Here is a 25,310-nt window from a genome sequence, read left to right as displayed (position 1 = left end):
AAAAAATTTTTTTTTTAATTTAAACCGGAGCTTAATTAAAAGACGCTTTAAAAATGAGAATAATTTAGAACGAAAAAAAATTTAAGAATGTAAAGAAGTGGTGAAATTGATTCTCAAATTTCAAGAATTTTATTCCGACATTTAAACGGCCATTTAATTACCAAACTGTTTAAATCCAATGTTGAAATCTACAAGATTGTTAGTGAGATTTGATTAAAATATGACAATTACGTCGATTAAATTTGTATTTATAAAATGTCGAATTTTAAAGATTTCCTCGAAGAGATTGCGATGAAAAAGCTCGATGATACTCTGTGTGTTATTCGCGAATATGGAAGAAAATTAAAGCCTCATTTGTCGAGTTAGTATTTAACGAGATTGCATGGCATATGGGCAAAAAAATTGATAAATTCCAACATGTCCAGCAGTCTCGTCGAGTTAAACGGTTTAACGGATGTTTTTATCGTCAAGTAGCTGCGTGTAATTCTGGACCACATGGTACGCGTACTTAGCGGCATTATATACCAGAGTGAACCGATGATACATCGCGTAAGCGAGACAGCTGTGTACACCCACCTGCTGTAGGTCGTACTCGGGAAGTGTATTCTTGTGCTCTAGGAATACATCGTCAGTGAAAGCATGGAATCTGTAGAAGATGGGATCTCTCATAGCGGTGGCCGGTTCTCCCATGATACTGAAAGTTTCCTGCGGGCCGGAACATGAAAAAAGAAAATGTTCCGTTTATCATATCAATGTAGCATGATTATTCGCATGAAATTTCTTTTTAAGTGAAAAATAGAGGCGTGCTCAAAAATTACGCATTTTTTTCTCGATCGAAATCACTTTATGTTAAAAAATGAAGAAGAAAATAACGATTGCTTTAACGCGCTTGATTAAAGTAAGGGTTATTTAATGTAAAAAATTATAAATTATTAACATTATAAAATCAAGTTTTAGTAAAAATTTTCGCAATTTTTATTTTATTTTTTTGCAACTAATACCAGCAATTGCGTATCCTATTACCAAGTAGCGATGATCGGGATCATGGCAGTAAGAGATGGCAACGTGACCGAGATTGTGAAGGTCTCCGTATACATTTTGATTGGGCGAAAGGATGCTCGCCTCCATGATGTTACCAAGCACGTCTATGCCACCGAACTCGGTCAAAGGCACTCTCTCGCCGCGGGGGCTGATGTAAGCGCCGGTGTGAATGGCTTCATATATGCGATCACGCCATCTTTCTAGGTCTTGAAGGTCGAAGTTCAATTGATCCACAGGCCGGTTGATATCTTTAAGAATAGCGCCGGCGGGGCGGGCGGGCCAAGTGCGACTGGCCACCAACGAATCCAACTTAGGAAAGTAACCCTCCGGGATCGGTTCGCGCCAATTGTGGAAACGCTTCACTCGACCCAATCGGTTGCTCAGACGCTCGGCATTATATCTGCGAAAAGCGGAATCAAGAGGAATCCAAATAATAACACAGAGACCGTGGAAATTCCCATCGATAATACCCCAGGCGATTCAGATGTTCGGTATTTCGACATAAATGACGTAGACTCGTATACTAGACAGTATAAGGAAAGACGTTACAGAAAATAGACACTTGTTGGTAAATGTATAACTTTTACATGATTAATATAGTGAGAATAATAATAATAATTTTATTAATTGGTATAACAATAGTTAAAACGCTATTATTGCAAATTACAAATTACAGAAACATCTCATGTAAGTTTAAAAATAGCTTCTCGTAATATCTCTTAATTCGCATCGCTCTCATTTTCCTAGTGTACTTTCATAAGTGCTTTCAACAGGCATTTAAATTTACATTTATTTCCGAAATTCATCGCTGAATAATTTTGCTCCGTTATTCTACGCGCAAATGCATTTCCGAGCTCGTTAGCAAACATTGCTCGAATACTATGCAGAATTGAAACGAGTTCTTGCGTGATAATAACGATCGAGATCAAAATGTGATCTCGGTCGCCTATAACACCCGCATGATCTAGGCACGGCAGAATAGAGTATCCAATCTTATCGACTTACGTGCGCTCGCTGGCGCACTTACCTGGTTTGGATCTGGTGGTGCATATAGTAGAATAGCTCGCCACGCCGATCCTTGTTAACAATCCTGATGTCGGTCTCAAATGGATAGACCAGATGCCAGTGCCAGTGATGAAGATTAATCCCAATATCTTCCCTCCAGTAAGCTACGCGATGTTCCTCGTCAAGATCCGACGCAGTATAATCCCGCGGAATTTCAATAGGCACCTTTGAATTGTAAGGATAACGAGACAATAAAACGACTTTTGCGTTGAAAATTAATATAAAGCGGCACCTGTTAGATCGACCTATTATATCTTCCATTATCGTATTATAACAATTTATACACTATAACTTTTCAGTTAAGAGGCGATTAACGAGAATGCTAAAAGTTGTTGGGATATTGTACAAATTCAATAATGTGATCTAAATTATGAAAATTTTGGAAAATTGCGGTCAAGCAGCTAAATACATTCCATTAGTTTTGTACTACAATGGATTGTATGTGAATTACTAAACTATTAAAGAATACAATCATTCGTTTCATTGTCTCGTCTTATATTTTCCGAAACTTAAAGGTGAAAATTGTCTTTAAAACGAAAAAGCTTTCCACGTTTACTTAATTTATGTTGTCATTTGCCTTTCATTCAAAGAATAAGCCAGCTAATTAAACAGTACAATTGAGTAACGAGCCTGTTGGTAATTAATGCGTTAGAGAACAAGTACCCTGGAGCCAGCTGGTACAACGTTGGCTTCCTCCCTCGCCCTGGCAAATATCCCGCTATCTATGTACTTGTCCGGGAAAATTTCTGATAGCGGTGGTATTGGTAAATCCTTGGTATCTGGACGATTCAGAATCGCCACCGACAGTGCGTAGATGAACATCTCGGGATTAACGCGATCGCGACAGTAAACCGATACCGAAAGAAAGTCGTCATACGTTCGCATACCTATAACACGTATTAATAAATAATCAACGAGTTTGTGCTTAAATCAAGTTTGCATAAGCATAACATTGTAACTTGTAACAAGGGGAGAGTGGTCTAAATCGGACCGTATTCCAAATAGGATCTTTTTAATTTAAATGAATACAGTTTGCGTACTCTCTCTCTATTTATAATGTAAAGTCCTTATAAGACACCGAACATGTGACAGCAGTTTGACAGTTCTCTGTCATAACATTCATAAAATAGACGCAAATATGTATTTTCAGCCATCGCATTATGATTTAAGAGTTCGAGATTTTGGCCAAAACCTAATATTTTTTAGTATTCTCACCAAAATTTATAAATGATCATATATTCTAATAATAAAAATATTTCTCATGACATTTTTAATATTTTGAAAATTAAGGCACTTTCACACCGTATGTGTTTTTAAAAATGAATTATCCAACTAAATTTTGTAATAATAAACTTCAATGAATAATTTAATATATTTATACATATGTATTCATAATATACTGATTTACAATGTAATCATTATTGCCTTCCTCTAGCCAGATTTCGAATAACTTTTCATATTTGCAAAATGATGCATGCCTAAAAAGAATAAGTAATGACTATTTATCCGGCAGCCTCTGGAAGCTAGATCTTGAATAAAATTGATCACAAAGAAACATTTTACAAGATGTCATGTGAGCAAAATCAAGAGATTTTTTGTAGGCTGTATTAATTATTATTTTATTATTACGCAACGTAAATTTACACTAACGTTGTGTGTTCTTTAATTTCTCTGTGTGCTTGCATAAGTTTTGATTACTAATTTTTTATAAAATAGTATAATAAATACCTGCAACAAGCGAGTTATATTTATAATTATATAAATTCACATTTTATATTTATAATTATAGTGAGTGTAAGAAGTCAATTATAAAAAAACCGATATGAGTTCTTTGATTACTGACATGTTACCTTTCAAATTCTGTACGTAAAAGATCCTATTAAAAAATCCGAAAAAATGACCTTTTGGCCAAAATTTTGAGTTCTTAAACCATAGTGCATCGTGCGAAATTTTTTTAAAAAAGAAAATCCTTGTAAATCATTATTTAAAAGGTGTTAAAAATTTGAAAGGTAATTGATTTAAGATAATTAAAGAGTGTAGAATTAAAAAATATCAATTTTGTATTACTTTTGCGGTTTAATGTAAAATTTGTTCCAAAGTTGAAAAGAACCGTGTCCAAATCGGACAGTAGGTACAGTAGATAACTTATAGGCCTGGTTGTAGTATTGGTGATCGGCCGACCAGATCTGGTCCAAAGAATTAAATCAGTAAAATATCATGAATCATCAGACTCAGATTAATTGATTTTTATTGATTTCAATTCTAATAATATAAACTGTCAGTAATTTTCTTTTTCTGAATAAAGTTTTTATCTTTAACTATCAAATCGCTCGTTTTTATTCAATACTAACAAAAATACATTAAAATATTTTTTAATTCTATTTAAAAGTCCATAAAAATAGGTGTGTTCGATTTGAACGAGGGGATAGTCCGATTTGGAACCAATAGTTCCAAATCGGACCGGAAACAGCGTTTTTACATTTTCCATTATAATTCAACACAGGTGAGAGATACGTCAAAATGGTCTAAAGCAAAAATAAAGGGAATTAAATGATCTTTCCAACGGCACCTTCGTCGGTTTTACGATCGGACTTTATTTACGCCTTATAGAGAGCAAAAACTGCAAATAGGTCCGATTTAGACTATTCTCCCCTATATGTAATGCATTTCATTAATGTAATTAACATTTTTTTACGAAAGAAAAATTTAATGCAAAAGAAAATGGCCATATAATTCGGTTAAGACAGGTTTTTGGTGTCTAATAATATTTTTATGTGAATTTTTATAATTTTTCAACTCAAACAAACTGCGCGCTGATTACTTGTCCATCTTGAAACACAATCTTAGACAGAAAAATTTAATACTTGACGACTACATATATCTATTTTTAAATTGACTCGCAAACAAAAGTGAAATTTATATATAATTTGATAAGTAAAATAAATAGAACGTAATATAAATAAAGTCGTAAACAAACCCAAGAAGATGTCGATAAGTCGCGCGGCTAATTTTCGATGCTTAGGAATGAAAAGAGAGAAAGGTTCTCGACGTCCAAGTTGAAGAGGGACACTCAAGTCAGGCAGACTGATTTGCTTCACTGGAACCTTTGACGAGGTATCATCGGCGAAACGATTCACAATGGCAGGAGCCATCTGTTGCCGAGACTCAGGCTGTAAATGTGTTTAAAAAAAGTTTATATATAAAAGTTTGTATATGATCGATTCAATAACATTAATGAAGAAATATTTTTTATTTTGCGTTGAAAGCGCTCTATTTATTTTTATACTATTGCGCAATGTAAATAAACAAATTTTGTATTGCAAATTATTTTAAGAATTCTTATGTTCGAGAAATAAGAATTGAGTATATATGTATAGGACTTGAGAAAAAGTTTTTTATTTCGAGTCTTTTATTTCGTAAAACTATTTCGTGAAACTAGAAAAATCTTACATTTTATTTCGTGAAACTAGAAATCTTACATTCCTCGAGCATCGTGCATTACGATCTAAGACTTAATCTTAGATACGACCAAGAAATTTCTAGTTCTGTGAACTACAGAACAACATCAAACTGATGTGGAATTCAATATTGATACGCAATAAGACCGTCAACGATCAAGCTTACCAAGTAGTTAGCTGGTACATCAAAAGCGACTTTGTTCTCTCCCTTGGGTACGTACACCGGCTCCGCCGGTCGATCGAACAGATATAGAATATCCGATTTCTTGCTTCCCATTTTGACGATCAACAAGTGCGCGCACTAACTTGAACAAAATTGACAATCACGCGATCATACGCTTCAGAAATCGAAATCGAAACTACTATAAGTAAGAGAAATTATAACGGAAATAAAAGTAAGGATCACGACGTTGCTTCTGAGACAACGTATAAGTCTTTACGTTGCCGAGTACTTCTTTACAGGTATTTATAGGAGAATCACGGAGGATATGGCGGTTTGTCGATAAACGATGGTCGTCTTCAAGCGACCACAGGATCCGTTCACGAAATATAGGACAGTTCATATGCAAGTAGGAAGGATAAGCAACGAAAACACCGCGCTTAAACCGGATCCTGTGTTTACAGGTTTTCCTGTTTTCGAAGGAAATCGATAGCAATTAATCAGTAACGATCGCGCGAAACCACAAATAGGTCACCGTTATTTTATCGACGTTAATCGCATTTAATTTTTCTGATATATATATAACAATATTTACAATATTTATATATTATGTATAATAATAATAATAATTGTGCTTTATATATATTATATGTTATTATATTGCACATATAAGATATAAAATATATATTTAAATGCATTCCGGATCCGTAATATGTGTCAATGTAACATAACATGTGTATTGAAATATGATATCAATCGCAGCAGACTAATTATTTACATGTTATCATTAAACATAATTACTTATGTATGATACAATGCGAATAATCTGACGTACGAGCGATTATGACATTTAATGATATGCAACTGTTCAATGTAGCATAATTTTATTTGTATACATAATGAATGAATCTCTAGCGTTAATCGAATCACTTCCCTCTATCGATCTGACGGTCTCTATATACTACATTCGCACAATAATAATATAAATATCGATTAATATCCCCCTTATTCTCTATATCTATATTTAATATTAAGAATGAAAATATTAAGTAAATATTGTTCGTGAAATAAATATTTATCGTTCGAATCATAAGAAGGAGTCATAGGAAGGAAGAATTTCGTTTTGAATTCAATTCATAATTCAGATGTGTGCAAGTGCTCTTTATTGACTGTGCTTTTACATTTTTGTTCATTTCAGTTCGAGAGACTCTACTCTCTCGTCACGCCGATATGTTTCTCATGAAGAGAAATAATGATATCTCATTAGAGCCGCACTTAGAGTCGCAAATAGATACTAAAAACTAAAATGAAATTGTACGGAAATTTTATTATATCAAACGATATGTATAATTGGTTTGATAATATGTATCCTTAGGGACATCAAAAATTATTTTCAAAGCATACAGGGCATCGCAAAGAGAATGAACATCATTACGAAACTATATATGAATACTGGAATTTAAATTGAAAAAAATCTTCTCTAATGCCGGAGTATTTCGACGAGATATAAATGAGTGACAGTTTTGAGGCACTCTGTATATATTTAATATAATATAAATATTTTATATTTATAATAGGTGGAACACAAAATAATTAAAGAAAACTATGTACGAGGCAGTAAATCTTTGATCTTATAAATTTTCTATCTTATGGAAGATATTATGATAATCACGTTATTAATAAAATACAATTATTTATGATTATAATAATGATAAAATCCTTTTTATCTGCTCGCTACGAATATATATATTTTACATCTATCCGACAAACGCGTACAATACAATATTAGATTGAATAAAATCGAAAGAGAAGGAAAAGATAGAGAGGAAAATAATAAATTAACGCAACCATGTATATTATCCACACTCGTTCCCGTGGCATTCTTATCTCCCAAACCTCACATACAACAAATTTATTAAATTCACAGTCTCAGCATAAATCATAATTTTATATATATATATATGTATATGTACACTATGCGCCAGAAAAAATGCGACACTTTTTTAATCACTATTAAGTTTGCTGAGTGGGACACAGTAACGCAGTGATTGCAATTAAAGGAAATCATATCGAATAAATATTTGGTAGAAGGACAAAATATATGTACAATATTATTATATAATCAAATTTGCCCCCGTTCACTCACTTTATTTAACTAAACCGACAAATGAAGTGTTAGTTGTGAGAGTCGCATTTTTTTGGCGCATACTGTATATATATATATATATATATATATTAACGCTGATATCGATTATTTTGCGAGAGAGATTCCCTCCAAAGGGAATAAGATATTCAATCTTCTCCCGATGGACGTTTCGCAAGCTTGCACTAATGATAAAATCGATATGATAATTATCGGGATAATCTAGGCAAAGGTCCGTACAATTGCTGTGTCTAGCAAAGTAGAAGGGAAAAAAAGAACAAAAAAATAGAATAGATTTTATTTCACGTTCCGTAACTTCAACCCTCCTAGAAAACTTAATATAGAAAAAGTTTCGAAAAAGGTAACAAAATAAATAAGAATAGCAATTAATGTAAACGATGTAAAAGGAAATTAAATATAAATGATAACGAAACCGCTGTAGTAATAGTATTGAATTAAATATACAGGATACATTGTAATACATAAAGTCTACGTACATTTTAAGAATGGATTCTTTGACTAATTCGAAGCTAAATTTTCTTCAGCGAAAATTTAATTGGACACCATCTTCCTAATTCTTAAAATTAAATGCTTTAGTAATGAAATAGTCTCAAATTAAAATCCTATTAAAGTACTCGAACTTAAATAAGAAGTAAGCTTTCGTTTGCTTAGCTACTGTAGCTTTAAAGCTTAATTTGCGAAGTGGTGTCGGCCTTCAATTAATTATAATTTCAAATTGAGGCCTCAATATTTTTGTTACGAAAAAATCAACTGCTTAGTCAAATTAAAATCGAGTTTCTCAAAGAATCTCATCTTGGGGTATCTTCAACATCTTACGATATATCCTGCATAATGATAGATAGGAGAAGGGGATTCTAACACCGATAACACTCACAAGCTGTCGGAGAACATAGATTTCCGAAGAACGTTCACCGTTTCGCGACAGTGACGTCGCGTCTTCTTCTTCTGTTCCTCTTCCGTCGTCTACCTCTTCTTCGCCTTCTCATGACTCTATCCGTATTGCTGACGACGGTGTTACTATTTGTTCCTCTGCGACGTCGGCGTCGGAGCCATTGCGTGGTGTACGGGGTCGATTTTCGGACGCATCGCCAATCGTGACAATCTACCAGCTTTGAATCGCCGTACCATCTTCCATGGCAGATCGAACTGGTCGATTGACTGTACCGATTGCTGCTATCAGCAATATTAGTCGATAGCTTCCACTTGTTCACGCCCACGTATTTGTCCAAACTCTCGTTATCAGGACGCTCCACGCAAATGGACAAACCTGTGGTGATTTTAATCGCTCACCGTTTTTGTTTTTCAATCAACAGCATGTAATTTCAATTATATACTTGACGTTGCGAATTATTTTTATTTATTCGAACTCTAATGAATATTCTTAGTTTCTATATTTTAATTCCTTTCCAACATCTATATATAATATAATTCTATAGTATAATTCTAAAAATGTTTCAAAATTAAAAATTTTGTAATTATATGTTATTCGGTAATTAAATATTTTTCTTAATATAATTAATCTTTTCTAAAAACGTATATAACATAAACATATATGGAAAAAAACAATTAGTTTGATTTCTTTTATATTAATTATAATAATGATAATAAGAAAGGCAAAATGGAATTAAATGAAAAGGCATACCTATAAAAGATGAGGAATACAAGATAGCTAATTTAACAGCGACATAGAGATAATAAGTAAGTCATCATCAAAATAACTTTCTTTCATCCGCAGGTTTCCGCGTTTCGTGGCTTATCTACTTTAGATACGTCGCCGGTAGGAAACAACCGTTATCTCCACCACTGCATCCACTACATCCGGTCGATTCCTTCGTGATAACAGCCGTCGTAGAGTAATGTCGCGGGAGCTACGCTCTAATTTACATGACGTTACGTCGCGCAACCGTGATGGCACGTTAATTGAGACTAGATCGCGTCGCTTCATTTCCACGTTAGCGATTTATCATTATGCGAATTTCGTATTCAAAATTTGAGGAATTTAGATTCCATTAAAGACACCATCTTATTACACGGTTTTAAGTAAAGGATCTCATTCCTTAAGCTTCCTTTGACAGATATGAGAAAATCAATTTACAAATAATTACAATCATAAGATTAACAGAATTTATCGTCATCTTTTATGTCATTAAGGCCCGATTGCATCAATGTTACTTTAACTTTAAGCGAGACTTAAAACTTCCTCTGTCTCGTTTTAAAGCTGAAAAAGAAACATAGACAGAGAAAGTTTTAAGCCTCGCTTAAAATCAAAGTAATGCTGGTGCAATCGAGCCTAAATTACATAAGAAAAATATTCAACAGTTGTGGAAATAATTGTAATAATATATCCTATTCCGTAAAACACAATTATTGTATACGTTCCAGTAAATTTGAAGTTACTTTTGAAGGTTTATATGACATTTGAGACTTCCCATCATGCTATTGCAATTGGCTATCCGACTGAATTCGACATACGTATTTTTAAATAAAGGCAATAAAGGAAATAATATCTACTGATTGCGTCCGAAATTATTGAATTAGAAGAAAGAAATAATAATTGTTTCACCACAGAATTTTTACATGACGGTTATTGTTTTAATTATTTAATTTTTATAAATGTATTGTAAGGTAGAATCGAATATTATGTATTATATATTTGACTAACATTGAAAATGTCCTAGTGGTACAATAAAACGTTTATTTAATTATGTACTTTGATTTGTAAGAATTAGTAAACATTAGCAATTAACAACCAGCATTGGCTCTTTGCCCTTTTTATCATTTCGAATTGTTTGAAGTTATATCTTGGTCGCGCGTGTAAAGATTTTAAACAATTTTTCTAAAAAGAGTCGAATATTTTTTTTAATAACCTACATATTTATTAGCGCAAAAATGCACGATTTCTCGAGTTTTGTATTTCACGCGATATAAATGAGAATATCAAAGAGTTAAAATTAATATTCTAAGTTTTTTGAAACTCGCCGGGCACGCGGGCTAAGGAATCTTGCTTTTATCATGTCAGACGGCTAAGAGAGAAGACTTTCGCGGAGCGATAATTTTTCGCTCGAAGCGTAATCCCGAGTTTTACATACCGCCGCGGAGATGCGAAACGTTTTTCGCAAGAAGACAAGTCTATTGTCTCTTCGAAGCATTATGGTTACAAAAAGCTTGAACGCGCGGGGCAAGGACTTAACCGCGAAAAAGAATGGCCGGTATGCGAAGCATCCGCCGTTGTTTTTCCTCTTCGTTGCAATATATACTCTGTTTTTATAAGCTCCGTAATGTTTTACTAAGCATCTTATTCATTCTTAACATGAAAATGTAGCTAAAAGTTTCTGATTTACTCTAACATTTTAAAAAGCAAATTATGAAAAGTTTTAAAATATTAAAAATGATAAAGACGCGCGTGACAATTTAAGTTCAAATAACGATATTTTACTTAAATTTACTTAGTTAAATATAAATGGTTTGTTTTATGAGTTTATAAAAAAAACATGAGAACTTATAAAGAATTGAAAGTATCTGTCGAATGATAAATTCTGATTTAGTCTAGTATTCATAGGCAGTACTTATATTTGAAACTATCTTAAGTATAGTCTTGAGATGTAAAAAAAATTAATCTCACACAGAGAGAAAGAAAAAGAGAAAGAGAAAGAGCTGTATTGATATCTTAAAATATTATCTAAGAACGGACTATAAATAGCAGTCTTAATCTTCAAAGAAAGGAACTAATTTTAACTATTTTAAAAATCTAGAACCAAGAGGAAGAGGAAGGTCGCGATATCCGATATTCATTCTGCATTTGTATTTGGATCTTCGACCTCAATAATAAAAATAGCGTCCTATTAAATAGAACTCCTATTTCCAATTAAGATTAGGCTCGGCTATTATTATTAGATACTTATATACGAACCTTGCGAGAGCAATTCCAAAAACTTGCCACAACCCCGTGAACTCCACGTTATGGTGAAAGGAATGCAGCTGCCTCTGAAACGTGTGTAATATCGGTTTTTATATTAAATATCGCAAAGCCCAGAACAAAACGTGTATGTTCCCTGGTATATTTTCTCGTTAGCCACCGCACCACACACACTATATGACGGAACCCAAAGGGCTCCATTGCTCGTTGGCGGCTTGTATAGTTTGCTTTACCCGCTCGACATAACGTCACAGGGGAATCTCGATACTGCGATGCGATGTTTGCTACGTGTTTTGTAACAGGTCGGAGCACGTGTCAAATTAGATACTTGACACATCGGCGATTCTGTCTTGGTTACAGAACGGCGCGGGATTAAAAATGTATCCCGAGGGAGGTATTCCTCGTCAAACAGAGAAGGCTTTTAATGGAATTGAATCATAATGCTTGATCGCGCGATAGGATAACGAACTTTGAAAATTAAGGGCAATCAACTTATTACGCACGAACGCTTCGCACTATTAATAATGCATACGAAATGCGATTGAAAATTATTAATTATATCGTTCGTTGGTGCATAGAAAAAGGGATAATGCATTACATACATTAAAAGCATTAACGACATCGTATTCTGCAACAAACCATATAGAATTCTATCGCATAGTGTCATTTATCTAATCGAGTACTTATCTAGTCATCATTTAATTAAGTCGAAGGACTTTTGAAACTCCTACACGCAATAAACGATAAGTTTCAATAATGTTCAAAATACGAAAGAAATATAATTCTAAAAGTAGGGTAGAGCGGGGCTAGTTATGACACTTTTTCTTTAAATTATTATAAATCTCCACACAATTATGATAGATTAATGGTGAATGCTTTAAAATGTTGCATATTCATCTGGCTCAATAATTAAATCCTTAATATATCTCGTAAATAAGAAAAAAATTACGTTAATTACAAGAATGCAAAGTGGACCAATATGCCCCATCTATGGGGCATGATATTAAGCATCCTCGAAGCATGAGCCATGAAGGTAATCGTTTAATGAGGTTATATATCATTAAAAACATGAAAGGATTATGTGTATATTAATCAAATTTTTATTATTTGCATCTTAAATATAATAATTTGTAATATTCTTTCTTTTTAAATGCTTTAATTAACAAAATTAGAAAAACTAAAATCTTTACTCTTTATAATAATAATTAAACGTAAAGTATATGTTTAATCGTTGACATAGAATAAAAAGCATTGATAAAGACAGATTTCATTTAAACAGCTGAGTTATTATAAGATTAGTTACGTATGAGGTACTGGCCCAACAAGCCCCATATCGGTGTCGACTGAAATACTTTTTTATAACTGAAAAAGCGTAAATAAAATAGCAACTTAAACATTAAAGTTAAAAAATACGATATAATAACTTATATCTAAAAAACACATTTGATTATTATCAATCGCTCTAATTACCATGTAGACCAAAAAGAATACTCACCTAATAATTTTACTTTTGATATACAAAAACGAAAAAGCGTACGTATTTGGCTGTTGATAGCCGGACACAGATTATTGTATTAAGGTACAATAATCTCTGTCTTTGTGCTACATTACGCAAGCATAGACGTATCTATATATATTTTGGTTATTTAGATATTTGCATTTGACCAACTTGCCCCTATGCTTAAATAGCCCCGCTCTACCCTACTAACGTTTTTTAGTCATTAAAAGAACCAAACGAATAAATAATAATGTCCGACTATTTTAGTGATTATTTTACTACAAATGAAAAAATAATTTTAAAAACTAAATATTTTATTAATATAAAGAACATAATTATTGAAAAGTCAAAAAGTTTCAGAATCTTATCTTTTACACAAAAAACCTAATATTAATATAAAAATAGAAGCAATCAATAATGAACTTGATTTATATAGTAATAAACAATTTTACGCGCTTTAATTTTTCTACAAATCTGTCGTTTTATCTACTTTCGCGCTGGCAATCAGAGAAAACGGGAAAGACATTGTTTCTGCAGCACGAATTGGGAACATGTGTGGCAAATCGCATTTCGCACGAACCCGAAGCACGGAGGCTTGACCTACCTTTTATCGATGATCTTATCCTTGATCCTTACATCCGTACTGTTGCCGTCGCCCGGAAAAATCTCAAGAAGCGTCACACCTATGGCAAATAAAAGGAAATCGTCTAGGATCGAACAACGGTAGACAGACGTCAAGAATTTCGCATCGCGCTAGATACAATCGAAGATAATCCGGGTCTTTTCATTCTTTAGAACGGGAAACGCTTGAAAAATGTCAGACCATTATAGTTTTTACAGAAACTAGAAATTCAAGGAAGAATATAGAAAAAATTAATATTCCTTTTTATACCTCAATTTTCTCCAATGTAATTTAATCTTCAATTAATCACGCGATTATTATAGCAATAATAATTATTGAAAAAAAATTATTGTCCGATTATTTTAGGTTGATTGTATTTGTTTACGAAATAAGAATAAAAAACCTCAGTACGACCTCATCCGACTAATTACATTGTACAAATTCAACGAGTCTAATTAACCTGGGAATAATCATTTGGAGTGTTTTTATATCCCAGCGGTGAAAAAATGTGAATTGTAAAATTTTGCTTTTTACGGATATTATCTAACATATTTTCTTTCTCTTTTAACAATTATTTTTTACGAACATTTAAATACGAAATTTCATTGAAAACCAACAATACAAAAGCATCGTATTGATTAAAATCATCATTATTTTTTAAATATATTGTTATAATATAAGTTGTTACATTTAATGTTTACTACATTTAATATTTCTATGCTTTTTACTTATTTTTTATATAAAATTATAATTAAGTTCATATCCATAATGTTCTTAAATATTAATAAAATAAAAATAATTGGAGAATAATCAACAGAGTATATACAATGTTGTGTATCACTAACAAGTGATTTTAATTGGGGTGTAAAAACTGGTGATTGTTTACGTAAAAAAAGAACAGATACTCTTAAGTTAAAAGTTAATTTTTGCTGTTTGGAAATATTCCGAAAATAGAATGCAACGTATTTCCTTGAAATCGATCAATGCTCACTTTTAGCATGTGGCTGCGAGCGAATTCCAGCGTGACATTTTTGGAAGCTGCGGCACGTCCTCTCCTGGTCCAAGTGCGGACAGTGCTTTCCGCCATTCTTTTCCTCAATCTCGATCACCCGGCTGCGCCTTTGAGTGCCACTTCCGCATTCGTTATCGCAAAGAGTCCACGGACTCCATTCGCTCACCACGCAGTCGACGACTGTAAGGAGGGAATGAACGCGACGTTAAGATCTGGCCATCTGGTCGTTTCTCGCAGACAAACGATAAAATTGTCCCGAAAGTGCTGCGCTGGTAAAATACGATTGATAAATCGATAACGGAACATTTTCGGTTTCTTATCATTTAAGTTCTTCAGCTTCCATTCTTATCTTAATATTAACAACGTTGTTATAATATTTTTTAATTGGAAGATATAAATTTTTAGAATAAAATTTTAAAGTTATAGCATACGAGATATGTATATGTGCATAGAAAAGATCGAGCATGTTATTTTCCCGATATTTTACGACGCTCATAAAAGCAGCTCACAGAAATAGCGATTTACGAATGTCCTTCCAAAATGCATTTCACCATGCATTTTATTACTCCGCTGTATCGCCAGAAAACTGAAGGGACAATTTGAGTTGAGTAAAAATGCAATAAACGCGCATCGGCAATCACTGATGCTTCTCTCCATTAAGGAGCGCGATAGAATGCGAATGATGGAAATTCACTTAACGTGCTGCTACTCCATTTCGCGCGAAATGCATCAAGAACAAGTATCGCGACATTTAAAAAGTGGAACTACGCCAACGGCGTTAATTAAGAGGGTATTTTACTTTGTAGCGCATTTTTTAAGCGATTTTTAAGAATTTTTTTTGAAAAAGTGAGCGAATATTTTTGAATTTTTTAAAAAGGGTTTTATTTATTGAAGTTCAAAGATCAAATTTTTATTTTTTTTAATTAAAAAATATGAATAATATTCGACATATTACAAATACATTTTCCCTCTGCATTGTATACGGAGTTCGTCGGCAACCATGATTCTAGGTCTTCCAGTGAACTGAAATAAAAAAATAAGACTTCATTTTAATCAGGACACTTGGGATGATCGTTGGAACTAAAATAATTAATTTCGCTCAATAAATAAATAAATGACACTTATTTAAAGAAAAATTTGATTTTTACATTTTTTTTAATATTTTCGAGCTCCAAAAGAAAATATAAAAAATTAAATTATCAAAGTCATTTTAGTTCCAACGATAAATGAATGTGTATTTTATAAGCCCTTAAAATTTGGAGCTGATTGGTGCAATGGTTTTCTTTCAATCATGGTCGCCATTCCGAAAAAGTCGTTTCGAGAAAATTGCGTTTAAAGTTTGCATTGATATTTTTATGCAAATAACGATAGAATTTTGTAACTTACGTTTAGTCAGCAATTCCGGGACCATAAAGTGGACCTTCCTCCGCCTCATAAACAGCCTCCTTTGCTGCTCTTTCCTTTCGAACTACTAATCTCAACTTTTTTGTCACCTCAGACGCCCGGAGTTCGGATCGGACAATTCGAGTTTCTTCCCGCGAAGCTGCTAATTTTTGAACGGCGGGTCCAATTTTAATTCCCATTGTGATCATCATTTTCAAAATATTGTCAAAACCCTCATTAAAAATGCAAACAGCTAAATACGTGGCTATATCGATGATAACTCTGCCGGAGTGGATGTGTTTCGGCGATCCATATTCGCAAACTATCTTGTTTTAGTTTATGTGACTTATGTATAACGTTTTTCACCTCTAATCTCTATACTCGCGCCGAAAGAAGGTAAAAAACTGTTAGAAATTTCCCGCCACAAATGAATATAGCGACAAGTGTGAGAAAAGAGGCATTACCAACAGTAAAAAAGTCTTTTCCTACCGACGACCGCGTGTCTCAAATAGCGCGCTGACAGCTGCGCAGAATAACTATTGTAGTTTTGTTAATATTTCGAATTTTTGTATAAAATTTTACAGATACAGTCTACAGACTATAAGGATTGAAAAATGTAAAAAAAAACGATTTTTTTTTTCCTAACAAAGTAAAATACCCCCTTAAGTACTGTTTTAAATGAAATATCGAGGAGTCATTAGTTTGCGTGCCGACTTTTTTTAATGGCTACATTAAGTGAGAGACGAGCAATTAATCGAAAGATAATTGTTTTTTTTTATTGAACTACAGCAGGTTCAACAATACAGTTTATTTTATACTGAGAAAAATTTCTAGTTAAAAATGAACGAAAAAGAAGATTCTGATTATATCAATCAGAATTCTGGTTATCTCAACTAGAATTGTAATAAATTTATCCAGAAAATTTTGATTTATCCATTTTCAATCAAAATTCTTATTAATGCAATCAGACTTTTTTCTAATGCACATTTCATAGAATTCTAAGATATTTCTTTTCCATAATAGAATATCATTACGCAAGTTGAAAAGGCAATTAGAGAAAAGTATTTATATAAACGACACTTTGCTCTCTCATGTGTGAAATATAGAGGAAAGAGATTCACTTTGAAATGACTGCAAAGTGAAATTTATCAATATGGTGCATAACGAGAATATGAAAATGAAATATCACCCGATTGATGAAATTAAATTAAATACTTTGTGTAATTTTATATTCGTATTTTATCACAAATAGCGTATAATTAAATGACGCACGTTACTTTATTAATGTAATTATTGTAATCGCAACATTTGTACGTCTCGTGCACATACATATTGATGTATTAATATAATCATTAGCATTTTCAATTTTCGCGCTTGTACGTTCTCATTCCTCGTTTTCAAATCAGTAATAATTTAAAGATTTATTATACGATCGCGGCTGAGCGGACATTACAGATATGAGAGAAATATTTTATCGGAGGACAGAGGTGGACCGGTCACGGCTACAGCCGCAGATGTGGACTAAAATTCGAACTGCATTTTGCATAAGCTGTCGACAAGTGACGAGAACTGCGGTACAGGCACAGTAAACAAGTATAACTACTTGTTTATTGCTTCTTTTATAGTTACACGGCGCTTATAGTTGGCGGCTCCCGTCGAATACGATCGCTACCGGGACCTGGTCGTCGATCGATTGTACACTCGAACTAAATTATTCCGCGTGCCCACCGGTCGACGCGACAGTCCGGTGAATGCGAACAGTCGAATGAATACGCGATGTTGGAGATTTGTCCAGCAATATGAAGAAAATAATACACTATCATCGGTCAATATAAGGTGTCAAATGTTGTACGTCATGTAACCAAAACTTATGCGCTCTTCTCGCCAGGATAGCGAGAATATTTTATGTGCATTCGACTTTCTCCGCGAGTTACTTGGGAAGATAAATTCGCAAAGTTACTGTCGAAGTATCATTAACTATAGTAAAACGTTTAGTGTGATCATTTTTCGTTTCTCAGCTTCCTCCCCCCTCTCTCCGAGGTTATTACGTTCAAAACGTTTCACGCTGCTTTTATAGAATGGATTCAGTACCATCTTGTCTTGACGTGTTAAAAATGATAAAGAAGCCGACGACGCCGACGTTATAAATTCGCGTCGAGATCAGGACGCGCAGATATTTCTTTCACGCAATGTGTAATCTTTACGTTTCGTTGGGCGTGGATGCCGGATGCAAATCGGCTGAAATAAATACGTCTCTCGCGATTCCGTCACGGTCCCGTTAGAAAATATGTAAATTCCTGTCTCGTTTGAAGCATACGACAATAAGAATAGGATTATCCCGCTTCTAGACGGACGGCTTTGCGTCACTCGAGAAACGATTTCAGAGCCGCAACTACTGCGCGTTGCATCTTCAAGTAACACGCTTCAAGGAAGGAGCGACACTTCTCTTCGGCCGGTAAGCGTGAATAATCGCGTTCCGGCGCAGCTTTAGCTTCGACGAATACTGAATTCCTCGTAGCTTCGCAAATGGCAGAAATTAGGGCATTAAAGATGAACATTCCGACGAAAATGGATGAAAGTGCAGTCAGACGCAATAAAGTCACTTCCATCTTCGGCGGACGCTCTCGCGCGTCTATTTTGAGACATTTCGCGCTTTATAATTGACTTGCAGCAAACAATAGATGCATAAACGCTGATTTTATTTGATGTTGTTAGCGTTGTTTAGCGAACAGTTTAATCGCATGCCCGTCGATTATCCGGCAATTAAACCAGTAGAACAGGCCCATGTTAAACGAACGGAAATGTGAATTGAATAACATTAATCCCTTTGCTCGTAACAGGCGCGTCTCGTTCGGCGAGCCATAAAATTTCCAACAACTGTGCACCAATGTAAAATAATTCGACGATCTATTATGCAAATAGGGATAATAAAAATTTAGTTGATATATACAATATTATAAAGTATAAACCTTGACAATATCTGTTGTTAACGACGCTTTTATCATATAGCAGCAATTAAATTGATGCTATAAAATATTGAATTTGTAAATTAAATTTTGTATTCTTTATATTTAGAACAAAGATTGCATTAACGGATATACTGGCGATTAGGTTTTTACAAAAGTGAAAAACTTAGTAATATCATTAACATCGCATTATGCCATAATTCTGTAAAATACAAGCAAGGATATTCAGTTCATAAATTTCGAAATACATTTACCAAGATATTCTTTACTTTTATGCTTCGTCGCAGCTGATCTCTCAGCCATGCAGCTTCCGATCTGTGCGTGGAATGGTTCCCTGCAGGCTATTTCTTCAAAATGCAAAACTACACGCAGAGGGACCTGTATATACATCAGACGTATCTTTTTAATTACATAAATTATCTAATAACCTGAATTTGTTTTTTTATTCGGCTATCATAAATTTTTAAATTTAACGTCTGATAGATTATAATTAATTCTACTAAATGCATATATAATGTCTGCGATAATCTAATTTCCTTAATAAAATTTATTGTCGTATTCTGTTGTTGTCATATTCTGAAATAGGTACTCTACATATTGATATATCAGTGCATGATGATATTCCTGTACACGGCGTGATTATTTGAAGCATTTTGATTATCAAGAGTATGTCGATTTCTATTGAATGTAATATATTACGTCAAATTGATAATGGCTCAACATTTGATTAAATTCTCACGAAACGCGCAGCATTGTGTTGATACTAGTAAAATGCAGCATCAGCATCTTTTTGAGCGGTCATGTGTATGGTTGCTTTGATCGAAAATTGGAAGTGGATATTGGTTTTAAAAATCGTAGAGAAAAACGAATTATATATTGCACGCTGTTGATATGTCGACGTAAAGAACGAAAAATGACGGACCTGCTCCCGGGCAAAAAGCTTTCGCGTACAAAATTCTTCAACAAAATTAATTTCCAATGACGCGATTGCTGATATTAAAAACTTATTAATAGTAAGTTGTGTGTGTGTGCTTAGTGATCCCAGGTGACCGCAGTTCGCCTGCTTTAAGACGCTAAAGCAAGTACGTTACTTAAAAGCAAGTAGGTTACGTTCTTAAGATCCAGCAGTAATCCTACAAAATCCATGACGTAGTGAGTATGTATGTATGTATATTTAAGCGCGTGCTTAGCGCGAATAAGTAGAGACAGACATCGCGTCGTATACTAATAAATCAATGCTCTGCGCGATTTTCTTTCAAGAATTGATTATTTCTTCCATGTTTCGTAAGTTTGATTAATTGATGTATCAGCATTTTTTATTTCGTATTTAAAAAAGGATGTTAAAAAGAAGATGATTTTTGCCCATAAAAGTGTAAGTAAAAGGAATAGCGTTTTTTTATAGATTTCAACCTCCTGAATACAATAATGTTAATATAAAGTTCGGGATCGATAGGGAACACCTTGAAGATTGAGCGTGAACATAATATATTTAAATAAATTTCAATATTCTTGCTTACTTTTCAAGGTGTTCCCCAAATGCCACGAACTTTTTAATAATTTTATCATATTCAGGAAGTCAAAATCTACGAAAACCCCTATTTCTTTTACTTATATCTTTTTGAGCAAAAATCTTTTTGGAGAATATATTAAAAAAGGTCCGACTTTTGTCCAAAAGAATGTAAGTAAAAGAAATAATGTTTTTTGTAAATTTTGACTTCCTGAATATGATAAAGTTGTTAAAAAGTTCGTGGCACTTGGGGAACACCTTGAAAAGTATGCAAGAATATTGAAATTTGTTTTAAATATATCATGTTCATGCTCAAGGTATTCTCTATCGATCCCAAACTTTTTATTAACATTATCGTATTCAGAAGACAAAATCTATTTAAAAAACGCTATTCTTCTTATTTACACTTTTGTGGGCAAAAATCGGCCTCTTTTTAACATCCTCCTTTTACCTGTTTTTATTACAAATAATTATATTATAATATTTATTTTGTAATTGCATATTTACTTATTTGGTTTCAATTAGAAGTATTAATTATAATTACTCTAAGTCCGTTTTCACAACATATAGTTACCTATAACATATAATTACTTAAGTATTAAATTACCAAGAGAGAAATTTATGAATGAATTTTATTGATGAATTTCTTGGTAAAACCTTTAATCATTATGTAATCACATCTTGTGAAAACGGCTCTATATGTTTCTCACGTTAAAAATAGCAATAATATTTATTATAAAATTTTCTTACTTGCAATTGATGATAATAAGAAAAAATTTATCTTTAATTTATATGCTTGCATTTATATGCGTGTACAATATTTATAAATCGTTTTATTCCTTGCGCAAAGAAAATGCAATGTTTCACTTGAAATAAATTAAAAATCAAATTAAAAATCTGGCCGAATAAAAAGGAAATAAAGAAACAATCAGTTACTTTTTAATCAATTTAAAAAAAAAATAGTCAATTGAGCTATATTAAATAATCTTTTTCATTTTTAGACGATTTAAACGTTCAACTTCATCCATCTTCTTTTCAATATTACGCGTCGCTACCCCAAGCCCTCCGTGCAAAATCACCGAGCACGTACCACCGCAGGTCTCCTTAAAGTCGTCGCAGCAATCGGCGAGTTTGAGACATGCGTGATCGCAGTAGCACGGCTTGTCGCGCGGGCTCTCGATAATCGCGTTCGGCGATTCTTTCTGAATGACGCAGCCCGAGTCCCTGCCTTGGCAACAGAGCTTCGCGGAACTGCAGCTTCCGGCGGCGGTCAGGGAAATCAGCGTGGCGACGACGATCAGTCTGGCCAGCCTGGTCGCGTCCTTCCTCCACATTCTCCCCGCGATTCCGCGACCCTGATGACCTTGCTCTCACCGCCACCACGACGACCTTGGATTGTTGATTTCGCCGACAGTCGTGGAAACACCACGCACGTGCCGTAACGACGATTCGCACTCGTTTACTTTACAGCAACTCGTCGCGCGCGCGATTAATCGTCGGCATGTCGATCTACTAGTCCCACGTTTCAAGATATCAGTTCCTAGTCCGTCCGAGAGAATAACTCTTCAGTTGTACAGGAGCTATTGTTCGAAACCACAGTTCATTCAATATTCCCAATATCGACATTTACCGACCATTAAAACGCGCGACTCTACGAGAGCGCACTTTACATTTGCATATGTAATAAAAATAATTGTTTTGTGTTTTTGGGTCTCTTAACAGAAATATAAAATAATTATAATCGTCTCTCTCAATTAGAAATCTTTAATATTTCTTTTTTTTTATATGTTTCCGCAATCAATTAAAACTTGTTCAACAATAATATTATTATTTATTCTCGCGGATATTAGAAAAATCAAAATTAAATTAGGAAAGTCTACGAGAGCCACTCTGCGATACGCATCGATAGAATTTTTTGCATATCACCACAATGAGCGATCCTGTCGCGCTCGACCCTTCGGCGGAGGGTGTCGCGATCCAACTGAGTCGAGTTTCAGGCGTTTCAGCCCTCGCGAGCGCGAGCGCGAGAAGAGCGTAACGAGGCGCGCGGTATGTTGCGCCTTCGCCGACCCGTCGTCCTTGCTTTTCGTACTCTCGGCGCACCTCCCACGGGAACCGCAGCAGCCGGCACCTGCCTCACATCGGCGCATGCCCCGCCTGTTCTCACGGGACGCCACGATTTAGTACCTGCAGCTTTTAATGGAATTTAAAGGGCAACAATTCGTACCATGTACCACGCTAACGTACATGGGACATCCCCTGGAACCGTTGGATGTCTTACTCCTGGCGTTTGTTCAATAGAAAAACGACTTGTTCTTAGCGCTAACATCGTAAGAGATCAGTCTTACTGACGGAACTTACTTTATTTCTAACGTTCAACAATATTTCGCTATCAATTTACAATCTTTGATCGATTACAAAAAGACACCTTATATATGCGACCTCGATAATATCTGACAGTATTGTACTGTTATTATTGCATAATGAGATTTAAATAAATACTATTGTTGTCACAAAAAATGTTGAAGGATTAAAAAAAATAAATTTCATTATGTTCACTATTATTCATTTAGAGGATGTGTTACAACATAAAAATGCGTATTCAAAAATTCTATAACACATCTCTGGTAAAATTCAATTAGCGGAAAAAGCATTAAAAGTATATTTAATTGTACTATTGCAATTACAGATATGCATTAAAATACATTTTATCGCGATAACATCATATATACAAGAGATGAAAATATTGATTATTCGCTTAAACTTACATTTACTTATTTTATTTTAAATTGTATTATCTATTTGCTAAAAACAAATCTTCCTCCTGAACTCACTAAAGCTTCTGTAAGAAATTTAAAGATATATTTAAAAAAATTAAAAAATTACTTAAAAAAAGCATTCAAGAATAAAAAGTTGAGACATTTAATTTTTATAAAATATTACTGAACAACTTTCTCTATATAAATAATATAAATCGAGGAAAATCTCCGCTGCAAAATGGATTGCTCTCTTGTCTCAAAGTTTATTTGCTAAGAGAGAAATATGTACACACACGTTGCTTTTAGAGTCCGTTCCGTTTCACCGGTTTCACGATGTATTATTTTATCCTTGTTGACCGGAATATTGAAAGATAAAATGATGCGTGTGCGCCCATGATTCGTGAGATGAAACTCATCCAAAGAAAGAATTCTTTTTGTATTCTACTTATCACCGGGATAGCGCGAACGCAGTCCCGACTATCAAAAATTGTACGCCCGAGATATCCACATTAGGGATATTCGCAAGGGTCAGCTCAACCGTAGTGCAATGGAAGAGCCTCGCCCTGGAGGAACCGCCTTCATGATCACGGTAACCTCTGCGCCAGGTAAGTATGCTTTCAGTCGCGACGAGCCTCAATTTATCCCCATCGTGGATGCATTTTAAACACGAGTAACTGAGTCACGCCTGCGAAATCTAACGGCGAGTTCGCGAACTTATGCCGTGCGCTACCATGCGCCACGTAGCGATCGATTGTGTACTCTTTATCGTAGTCGACGTAGTGACGTAATCCAATAGCCAACGACCAACATTGTCGCCCGACGACACACAGATTAATCTTCCATTTTCGAAAAGTGTTTGTGTTTTTTAATCTTGATGTGCCAAATTTTCGTATTTTTATATACATCGATTTGAAGTCTAAAATTAATGAAAAGTTAATTATTATTTTCAAACAAAGGCAAATGCATATCTTAGAAAAAGATTAATGTATTTTTTCTGCAGACAGGAAACACATATAATGTTTATATTTTTACGATTAATTAGCTCATATTATAATTATATACAGATTGTATAAAAATGTTTTTATATAAAAAAGAAATACGAATGAAATGGATAGAAAACAAAGAGATCTAAACGAAGAGAACTATAGATTATAGAATGAATAAGCAGAAAGAACTCGTTTATTATTAATTAGCGAGTCATTGATTAAAGTTACACGAATCTTACAAGGAGGTGCATTTAGGTAATGAGGATCTCTCCAGATCTTTCTGAGAGACGGCATCCAGAATGGCTAATATATATGCGAAAGAAGAGAGTAACGGGCGGACTAAGGTTAAAAAGCCACTCACGCCTTAGAATGCAGTCTGTATTAAGCAATGAAAGTTGGGTACAGATATTGCGAAAGTTTGCCGCATGTTCTATAATTGCGCTCCATTGCCAAGAGCATAATCTCCTCATCTTCTTCGTCTTCCCTCTCTCCTTATTCTCCACTTGTTTCTTGTTTCTCATTATCCGACCTTAGGCACGTGCTCGGCTCGTGGCGTGGGTTTACGATGAGAGAGGTTGTTCCAATTTTGTATGAATGCATAAAAACTTTTCGATGTTCATTCAACCACCCATCGCGATGCTAATGAACTTTTGTGCTCGAAGATTTTCGACGTACAACATTATACATATACAACTTTCAAATAACGACCGCCGCTTTAATTGATAAAATAAACGAGAAATATCTTCTTTTCTTTTAATATATATATATATATA

At 34.1% G+C, this 25,310-nt stretch overlaps 2 protein-coding genes across 2 annotated transcripts in view; both read right to left on the bottom strand.

Moving 5' to 3' along the window:
- LOC108727470 (phenoloxidase 2) overlaps positions 1–5,991 on the bottom strand; it is a 9,673-nt gene extending 3,682 nt beyond the window's left edge. The window contains exons 1-6 of the mRNA XM_018455613.1: positions 5,731–5,991; positions 5,084–5,276; positions 2,770–2,993; positions 2,069–2,271; positions 1,024–1,441; positions 577–705 (exon numbers count right to left, since the gene is read on the bottom strand). Coding sequence (XP_018311115.1) covers positions 577–705; positions 1,024–1,441; positions 2,069–2,271; positions 2,770–2,993; positions 5,084–5,276; positions 5,731–5,841 — 1,278 coding nt within the window. The 5' untranslated portion in view covers positions 5,842–5,991. The remainder of the gene's footprint in view (positions 1–576; positions 706–1,023; positions 1,442–2,068; positions 2,272–2,769; positions 2,994–5,083; positions 5,277–5,730) is intronic.
- A 2,561-nt stretch (positions 5,992–8,552) lies between these two features.
- On the bottom strand, positions 8,553–22,451 carry LOC108727478 (somatomedin-B and thrombospondin type-1 domain-containing protein). The gene is made up of 5 exons (XM_018455621.1): positions 21,883–22,451; positions 14,916–15,116; positions 13,907–13,985; positions 11,799–11,872; positions 8,553–9,155 (listed from the first exon to the last, which is right to left on the bottom strand). Exons 1-5 carry the CDS (start codon positions 22,124–22,126, stop codon positions 8,797–8,799), a joined length of 957 nt encoding a protein of 318 aa, XP_018311123.1. The 5' UTR covers positions 22,127–22,451; the 3' UTR covers positions 8,553–8,796.
- Positions 22,452–25,310: the final 2,859 nt, after the last annotated feature.

The sequence above is a fragment of the Mycetomoellerius zeteki genome, unplaced genomic scaffold (assembly GCF_001594055.1).
Source record: "Mycetomoellerius zeteki isolate Tzet28-1 unplaced genomic scaffold, Tzet1.0 scaffold498, whole genome shotgun sequence".
In the NCBI taxonomy this organism is placed as follows: domain Eukaryota; kingdom Metazoa; phylum Arthropoda; class Insecta; order Hymenoptera; family Formicidae; genus Mycetomoellerius; species Mycetomoellerius zeteki.
This window is presented reverse-complemented; position numbering and strand designations above follow the sequence as displayed.